This window comes from Molossus molossus, unplaced genomic scaffold (assembly GCF_014108415.1).
Source record: "Molossus molossus isolate mMolMol1 unplaced genomic scaffold, mMolMol1.p scaffold_m16_p_15, whole genome shotgun sequence".
Classification (NCBI taxonomy): domain Eukaryota; kingdom Metazoa; phylum Chordata; class Mammalia; order Chiroptera; family Molossidae; genus Molossus; species Molossus molossus.
The window spans coordinates 24,907,656-24,916,788 of NW_023425350.1; the positions used below are offsets into that span (position 1 = coordinate 24,907,656).

At 45.7% G+C, this 9,133-nt stretch overlaps 1 protein-coding gene across 1 annotated transcript; it reads right to left on the reverse strand.

The window, feature by feature from the left end:
- Positions 1–2,456: 2,456 nt before the first annotated feature.
- Positions 2,457–8,614, reverse strand: LOC118631254 (cytochrome P450 1B1). Its single transcript, XM_036263577.1, has 3 exons — positions 8,247–8,614; positions 6,785–7,828; positions 2,457–3,901 (listed from the first exon to the last, which is right to left on the reverse strand). Exons 2-3 carry the CDS (start codon positions 7,825–7,827, stop codon positions 3,313–3,315), a joined length of 1,632 nt encoding a protein of 543 aa, XP_036119470.1. The 5' UTR covers position 7,828; positions 8,247–8,614; the 3' UTR covers positions 2,457–3,312.
- Between the last annotated feature and the right edge of the window lie 519 nt (positions 8,615–9,133).

Genomic DNA, 9,133 nt, shown 5'->3' on the forward strand with positions numbered 1-9,133 from the left:
CAAAATCTATTTCAGGTACAACTATGCATTATAGTCACTATGTGCAGATTAAAAGCGTACGTGATAAAATACAAAATAAGAAAAGGTTAAATAAAAAGTTACCTTTGAGTTATAAACATCTAACAAAGTATAGCTTTTTATCACACATTTCTGTCATAGCTAAAAACACACAAATTAAAATATAATGCTATGCAACTATTTGATCTAATATAGATCTAAAATGGAAATATGAAGGCTATAATAGCATTTCACAGGTAAAGGCTAAGTTCTGAGACATGAAGGCTTTTAGGTAACCCACAAAACAAACCTGAGACATCATCTTTCTGTTTTGGAAAAAAGCAATTTTTTTTCTTACAAAGTCAAAGCTTTAATATACAAGTGAAGCATTTAATAAACAATATAGTTTATTGTAATAACCTGGAGTAGATGTTCTGACTATAATGGTGACCAGCAAATGCATTTTTCCTCTGGCAGAAATAAAATGAGATTTTCTTATTGGCCAGTAACGTGATTACTGCAGCACACAAATTTGGTTATATTTATTTGCTTTTGGTTTTGTTTTCCTTCCTTTAACTAGGTCATAAACATATCAATTAAACCAGCTAACCTCCCAGCGCCCACCTTGCTTTCTTCTACATAAGCATAGCTTCCCCATTGCTGAAAGCGCCAGATTAGCTGAGCCCACATACATCAGAACTACATCAAAACAGATTGTAGCACATCTGGATCTGGTTGACTTAATGAGGCATCTAGATTGGTACATGATTACTTTGCTGCCACACATCTCTCAGAATAAGTAGGCTAAGGCAGCCCAAAGTCACCGTCTCAGCCCTGCTTGGAGAGATGGGAGGAGGGGTAATCATATTTTGGAATTGCCAGTGCCAAAAAATTTAAATGTGTTGGCAAGCCTCATTTCTGTAGTATGTTACTTTCGTGCCTTTAAAAATGCTGGTGCAAACAGTTTTTCATATTCAAGAGGTACAGTTATGAGATTTTATAATTAAAATTATGTGAAATTTTTTACTAATAAAAATGTCAAATTATAGCCCTGGCCAGGTGGCTCGGTTGGTTGGAGCATTGTCCCATACACCAAAAGTTTTCGGGTTCGATTCCTGGTAACAGCACATATCTAGGTTTCGGGTTCAGTACCAGTTGGGGAGTATACAGGAGGCAACTGGTTGATGTTTCTCTCTCTCTCTCTCCCTAGTTCTAGTAAAAAAAAAAAAAAATCAATAAAAACATGTCTTGGGTAAGGATTAACTTTTTTTTCAAATTACATAATAGATCTAATATGTTGTGGATTTTTTAAAACTCTATTTGGGATTTAATACCAGCACACGAAACATCGTTTTTGTAAATATTAATATTTCAAATTAATTAATTTGGAATGAGTGGGGAAATATTTAACCATCTTTCTTCCTTTTCACTTTTTCCTCCTTTTCTCTTTTCACCTCCCACACAACCATGATACACTCCTTCCTTTATAATTTTGATAAGATTCCAAAAGCTTAATAAAATGTAAAAAGCTGTAAGCTTTTCAGATACTGCACAATTTACTGCACAACTTCCTTTGGACGTTTACATGCAATGAAAGTTAAACATTCAAACTTCACTTTGTACTCCTGCAATCGCCCATCCCTTTTTTTTTTTAAGGTTTTCAGATCATTTGCATAAACTAAATGTATACATTTTGCTCAAGCTTTATGTTTTCACAGTTACCAAAGCAACAGCTCACTGGGTTGCCCATCTTAAAACAGCACAATCGATCTGATCAGTTTCAGTGATACACGATGCAATCCTCAAAACAGCCTCTCAAGACTACCTTCTGATTCGGACTTTGCAAAACACTGACATTAATGCTATTTTTTACAATAATCATTTAAAAGAAAAACTAGGTTTGTTATAATGGAAAATTTGCCTCTTGTTTCCTAATAAAGAGAACATTCAGATGATTTGTTGCATTGTTCACTATTCATCAGGAAACACAAGTAAAATTTCTCTGCCTTCCAATGGTTAATGGTCAGATTTTCAGTAACTTCAACTGGAATTCAATAATCACAATGTCTTTAAAATTAAATTAACATTTAAGCATGCCAAGAGTTTGGAATCATAACATATTAACTTGATCAATTTTCAAAAGAGATTCTGTATTATGAAGATAATTTTAATAAGTACATTGTAAAGTAATAAGGCATCTTACAGACCCAATTTTTAAATTTTTCAGTTGTCATTCGAGTTTTGGATGAAAGACAAGACTCTGCTTCAACTTGATTTCCATACCAAAAATAGGTAGTTGATTTTATCTAATTCATTTCAGCCAAAATTAGTTGAGTTGGTTGTACTTTTCAATTTGTTATGACATTATAAAAGACATACATTATTCCACCTTTTCTTGACCAAAATAATTAACACTAACTATTTAATAATAAAATAACTAATACATATTACTTATGAGTAACTATATGTATATACATATTGAATACTATTTGGTGATCTTTTTAACATATGCGTATTATTGAAATCTGTGCATTGCAAGCACATCATTTAAAGCTTAGCTGGGCTGGTAAATCTTGTTTTGTGGGGGGGATTATTGCTCATAATTGAAATTCTGTACTTTGGTAACCAACACAGCTTGCAATATTTTACAATTTAACAGCTTATACTTTGAAATTCATGATAAATCAGTGAAACCCACTATAATTACTAAAGCAACTATTATTAATTTCCTTTTCAGCAAATGATCTTATGAGTCATCCAAAAAAAGAGAAAGTACATCAATAAGCCAAAGATAAATCCATCCACAGATACCACAGCCTAACTAAGCTATTGTATTGATAAGGTAAGAAGAAAAATTTCTGGTCTGAATCTTTTCCCTCTCATCCTCAATCACATGCCTTACACGGAAATTATTTGCCTTTGCATATTGAACAACATATTCTGAAACCTGGCTTAAAATCATTTTCTACTGATGTTCACCGCACAGAACATCAACCTCGGATCCCACCCACAAAGGCATGGCTTTGGAAGTACCTCTTCATCAGGTAGTTCTGTGTGTGTGCGCAGGTGTGTTTTATCTCCAAAGAATGCTCCCTCGAGAAATTATTACCAGCATTCGAAGTTATGTCTAAAAATTCTTTGGGCCTTTTAACTCTGTGACTGAAAACAATCTTCCCGGAGCTCCTGCACAGCCCAGTGCTGACCTGGGCTCACTTTAGAGGCTAACTGACAACGTGGTACAGAGGAGCTGAACAATTTTACTCCTCATCCCCCCAAAACTTGAGTACTTCTAAAATCCCAGCTTGCTCTGGCTTCTCACTGGCGGTCTTGCTCGGCCTGTAACGTTTGCACAGCCCTGTCGAAGAGCTCCATGGACTCTCTGAGAGTCACGTTGATTTTAAATGACTTGGGTTTAATGCTCAGGCCGTAATTAAAATCCATTTTTGAGGGCTCATCTGGATTGGCCTTGAAATTGCACTGGTGAGCCAGGATGGAGATGAAGAGAAACAGCTGCATCTTGGCGAGCTCTTCCCCAATGCAGCGCCGTTTGCCCACCGAAAAAATCATCACGCTGCTGGTCAGGTCCTTGTTGATGAAGCCGTCCTGGTCCAGGAAGCGGGTGGGATCGAAGTCCTCCGGGTTGGGCCACTTCACTGGGTCATGATTCACGGACCACTGGTTAACAAAAACCACCGTGTGCTTGGGAATGTGGTAGCCCAAAACAGAGGTATTGACAGTGGTGGCGTGAGGAATGGTGACAGGCACAAAGCTGGAGAAGCGCATGGCTTCATAAAGGAAGGCCATGACGTAGGGCAGCTTGGGCTGGTCATCCAGGCAGGGGAGACGGTCTCTACCCACCACTTGATCCAATTCTGCCTGCACCCGAGCCTGCACTTCAGGGTACCTGTTCAGATTTTAGTGCAGAGGGAGAAAATACATGAAGAAATTCCATTCTTCTTTCATGTAGAATGCACACTGCAATTTATTTTATTCCCACTTTATTTGAATCAGTGACTGGATTAACTTTTCCGAGCCACCGCCCCCCCCCCCACAATAATCAAACAGTTTCCTAACTTCTCACTAAACTACAAGATAAGTAAATTCGTAGTTAGATTTCTTCTAATAAACCTCACATGACTAATGCTCTCTTTCCCATCGTAAGTCAAAAAATGTCTAAGTTTTCTCAGCCTGAAAAAGTATGTATGATCAAGGACAAGGCCAACTTCTCCATTAGACAAAGCAAGCACAATGCTTAGGACCCACGATACTTTTCAGAGGCCCATGAAAATGTTTTCCTTTCCTTTTTTTAACAAATCAGAAGGGGGGAAAAATGAACTTTTGGGTCAAAGAAAATGTTTTAACATACAATTTTAATATATTTATCTTTCTACCAATGTCATAAAACATAACTTCGTTTTTCATGGAGTAAGGCGTCTACACAGACGCAAGCACCCAGGGCTCTCTAACGTTACAATGCAGCCCTGGAAGCTGATCCTTTCTGCCCCTCCCCTCCCTGCTGCTCTCATTTGTACAAAGATCATTGGTATGCTGATAGGTAAAGCAACATATTTTTAAAATGTGAAAGCAAATACCCAATGTTCATGAAACTGTTGGTGATATAAACTAGCACAATCCTTTTGGAAACAAAATCTTACTACAAAGCAAAATCCAAAAGGGTGACCTCTCCCTACTCTTTGTAAACCCAGTAATAAGAGCCTAGCTATTGTATTTTCAGGAACTGACAGGAACAAAACTATGTAATCACAACAATGGCTGAAATTGTAAAACTGTAGTCAACAACATTAAAGCTCAAGCAATGGTTATATATAATGATTATCTTATTATGTCAAAACATTATGTAACCATCAAAAATTACTAACGTGGACATGTTAGCAATCTATCAATAAAGTGACATAACATTTTTAAAAATTACTAAAATAAAGTTTAAAAGAGTGGGGAATATTCAATACAATAAATGGAAATGTCAGAAGTAAAAAAAATGTAATTAATTATTGCAATCCTGAAAAAAAATATAAGCATGTATGTGATGAAATCGGGGTGATTTGAAAAATTGCTTTGTTAACAAGCTTTTCCATAAAGAGCCAAACCCTCTCTATCCCAATTATTCAACTCTGCCTTGTGTTGTAGTGTGAAAGCAGCCATAGACAATACATAGATCTATTTTATTTATTTTGATAAAACTTATATACAGAAATGGATAGTGTAATGTGCCAATCCGTCACATTGTCTTTTCACCAAGAAGAAGAAAAACATACTCATCAGCTATATTGAATTGAATGTAACCCCAAAATTGTTTTATTTTTCTCCACCCAATCTATTTCTAATAAAAAAGGAAGCCTGTTTCAAAAGATAACACGTTTACCTGGGAATGCTAAGAATGTATTGATCCCATTTTGGGATGTCTTCTATCTGACCTACCCTCCTTCCCCCACTACGTTTCTATGATCATAAAACTGAGAAGCGATTGTGAATATACAAAAAATTCAACTTTTGAAAGTAGCCACACAGTATCTAAGGGTTGCAATGTTGCAGTGAGTTCTAATAAGAAGCTGTCGCTGCCTTTCAATATCTGAGGAGCCAGCAAACAGCATTCCCACCGCTAACCGGTGCACCAAGAAATGTCACAACCAGGATTTCTGGTCTCTCCAGGCAATTAAGATTTGCCTTAAACCAGACATTTGCCCCGGGGTTAGGGTTGCTTGACAAAATACAGGCCACCCAGTTAAATCTGAAGTTCAGATGAACAATGGCTAATCTTTTAGTATAAGTGTGTCCTATGTAAAATTTATTTTTAATTTGCTAAATCTGGCAACAAGCGATACCGGGAACTTGTTTGATTCCTGCGTTCACAGAGCTTCGTAAAAGTTCGCTACCTTAATCAAGGTGGGCTCTGGGGACCAGCTAACCAACTGAGCCGGGTCTAGGGGCCACAGAGGTCAGAAGGAGCCTCTGTTTGACCTTCTAGATGCTGTACTGCGCTGGGTAAAAGTGACTGCTATTCCGGATCTTTACCCATAAAACACTTCTCTTACAGCTAGCGTGTCAGTTTTACAAAATCCAGCACAACCCTGTGGTTCCCAGCCTCCTTCTTAAAACTTCTACGCGGGTTAACCAACCCTGGGGCCAAGTCTAAGGGCCTTCAGGCCGGCCTCCGAGTGCTTCCTATGCCCGAGAACAAAGCCCGGATAGGCCGCTGGCTTTTAGCGCCCGGGGCGGGAAGGCCTCGGGTCTGGGCAGATGACTGGCAGAGTCGTTGAGGCTGCTGTGTTTATTTAATATACTTACTGCGTTACCCTTTCTTTCTGAACCGTTCCAATTATGCTTCTCCTGTGCCAGGGAAGAAGAGATCTGGACTGACCTGCGGGCACTTTAAAAATCTGGTTTTTCGCGGGGGAGGGGGTCTCACAAATTTGTCCCTACCCGGAGAGGCAGAGACAAGAGCAAAGATGGAGAGAGGTCCCGGTCCCGCTGGGTGGGGGAGGGGGTCTCACAAATTTGTCCCTACTCGGAGAGGCAGAGACAAGAGCAAAGATGGAGAGAGGTCCCGGTCCCGCTGGGTGGGGTGTGCTCGCGCACGTGCCTCTGCCCTCACCGTGCCTTCCTGAATTGCGGTTTGGGAATCCGATATCAGATTTGAAAGGTGGGGTCCTGGAATGAAACCTCAGATCCTCCCTGCGCGCTGATCGACACCTCAGCCTATTCTAGTCCCTCTCCACCTTTTATAGGCGGATTGGAAGGCCCGACCCACGCCTCCCGGAGGCTTTACCTGGTGAAAAAGATGAGCAGCCACTGCAGCGCCGTGGAGAGAGTGTCTTGGCTGGCGCCGAATATGTCGGTGACAGTAGACGGCACGTCATCTAAGTTCAACCCCGCGCCGCTGTCGCCAGGGCCCTGGGCCGCCTCTTTTTCCACGGAGAGGATGCAGGCGTCCATCATGTCGCGAGGGTCGGCCCCGGGGCGAAAGCTTTCGCGGTGCCTCAGGAACTTGTCAAGGACGAAGTTGCTGAAGTTGCGGTTCAGCAGCTCGAATTCGCGGAAGGCGGTGCGGACCGGGTTAGGGAATCGCTGCAGCCAGGGCAGCATGTCCACCAGGCTGCCCGCGCCCACCGTGCGCCCGAACTCCTCGTTGTGGCTGAGCAGCTCGCGGAACTCGGCGTCCTCGTGGCTGTAGCGGCAGCCGAAGCACACGGCGCTCATGACATTGGCCACCGCCACCACGGTCAGCGGCCGCGGGTCGAGGAAGGCGCCGCCGGCGCTGCCGCGCACCAGCAGCTCCACCAGCTCGCGCGCCTCGTCCAGCACGTGGCCCTCGAAGACGCGGCGGCTGCGCGGCTGGCGCGAGGTGAAAGCGCGCATGGTGCTGTGCGCCGCGCGCCGCTGAGCCTTCCAGCGCTCGGAGTACTGGCCGAAAGCCAGGCTGCGGCCGTTCGACACCACGCGGAAAGAGGCGAAGGGCGGCCGGTCCGCGAAGGCGGCGCCCTGGTGCACCAGGGCCTGGCGGATGGCGCGCTCGCCGTTCAGCACCACCACCGGGCAGCTGCCCAGGCGGATCTGGAAGACGTCGCCGTAGCGCCGCGCCAGGCGCGCGAACGAGAGGTGCGGCGCCGGGCCCATCGCCGCGGCGTTTCCGATCAGCGGCCACGCAAAGGGTCCCGGGAGCACCGACCCTGGCTGCCGCCGCCGCTGCCTCAGCAGCCACTGGCCTACGTGCACCGCGGCCAGCACCGAAAAGAGCAGCAGGAGCGTGGTCTGCTGTGCAGACAGCGTGATGGGCAGCGGAAGATCGTCGAGGCTGAGCCTGGTGGCCATGCTGAAGAGAGAAGGGCAAAGGCGTAAAACTCAGGTGTGTGGAGAAAGGAGTGGGCACCCCATACCCCCCCGGCCTCCGGCTACCGTGCGCTGTTGGCTAGGAAGGTCGTGGGTAGGTTAGGACAGTGCTGCCTCACTGGAGAAGCACCTGAAGACGTCCTTTCCCATCCCAAACCTACTCCCCAAAGGAATAGGGAGGGGGCATGTTTCCGTTTCTTTGTGACTCTGCCTCTCCGTCCTCCCGCAGCCGTGTAACGGTTCCTGCAGTTCGGGGACAACACGGCGGGCATCGAGGCGGTGACGCTCAGTTCCCTCTAAGTGACTATCACCCCAGCCCCTGCGCCCCACCCCATCCATCCCCCATCTGCGAGGACCCAACAGAAGAGGCTGCGGGATGGCGGCTCCCGGGACAGACTGACCTGCGAAGAGGCACGGTTTCCAGCGGCGAGGGAGAGCTGGCTCCGAGAAGGGGCAGGGGCCTTTGTGAAAGGCAAGACGTCAACCCGAGTGTCTCCAGAAAGTTGGACGTCCGCCCCGACACCTGCTGCCAGTTCTGGGAGCCTTAGCACTCACTCTGGAGTCTGAAGGCGTTGTCAGAGCTAGGGGCGCTTGGATGGGGATGGGGACGGAGAAAGGTGACTCCTCTGCGGAGCCCCGCTGCACGTGTAGTCTCGGCAAAGTCGGGGTTTTCTAACAGCGTGTAGGTTTAGGTTGAGGGTGGATGAGTGGAGTCGATCCCCAGCTCTCACGACCCCCGAGCGGCTCTGACAGCTGGAGGCGTGGCCCGTTTGCACACAGCCACTCCAGAGAGTCAAAACGCGCCATCCCGTTTTTAAGGTCTGTGATGAGGGTGGAGGCGGCTGGACCTGGAGGGGGAGGGGCGCTCCAGAGGGCGGGGCGCGACGGAACTGTCCTCAAGGCTGGGACTCCTACTGGGGTTGCCGCGCGCAGGTGGTTACGAGAGGCAGCTCCGGTGCGCCCCGACCACCTTGGCGAAGTAGCTGGTGACTTTACTAGGAGCGGCGGTCTGAACTTTTCGCGTACCCGAAAACCACTCTTAATCACAGTCACCCCCAATTATGGCCACACGGTTTCCCCGGAAGCGCGCTCCTGCCAGAAGCTGCCCATAACGCTGAGCTCTCGGTGGGAGCGCGCCCAGAAACTTCCTTCCCTCTCAGTGACTTAAGCTTCGGTCCCCGAGAGAACATCGCTCGGGATAGTTTGGAGCTCTAGCCAGGAAAGGAAACCTGTCAGTTTGGAAACGAGGGAAGTGCGGTTTGTGGTGGCGGTTTGCCCGACGGCCTCC

What these genes read in the sequence shown, in the direction of transcription:
- LOC118631254 (XM_036263577.1), bottom strand. Translation starts at nt 7,827, where the DNA reads ATGGCCACCAGGCTCAGCCTCGACGATCTTCCGCTGCCCATCACGCTG. An exon ending in CTGCTCATCTTTTTCACCAG is followed by an intron (nt 3,902 to 6,784) that starts GTAAAGCCTCCG and finishes AAATCTGAACAG; the next exon opens with GTACCCTGAAGTGCAGGCTC.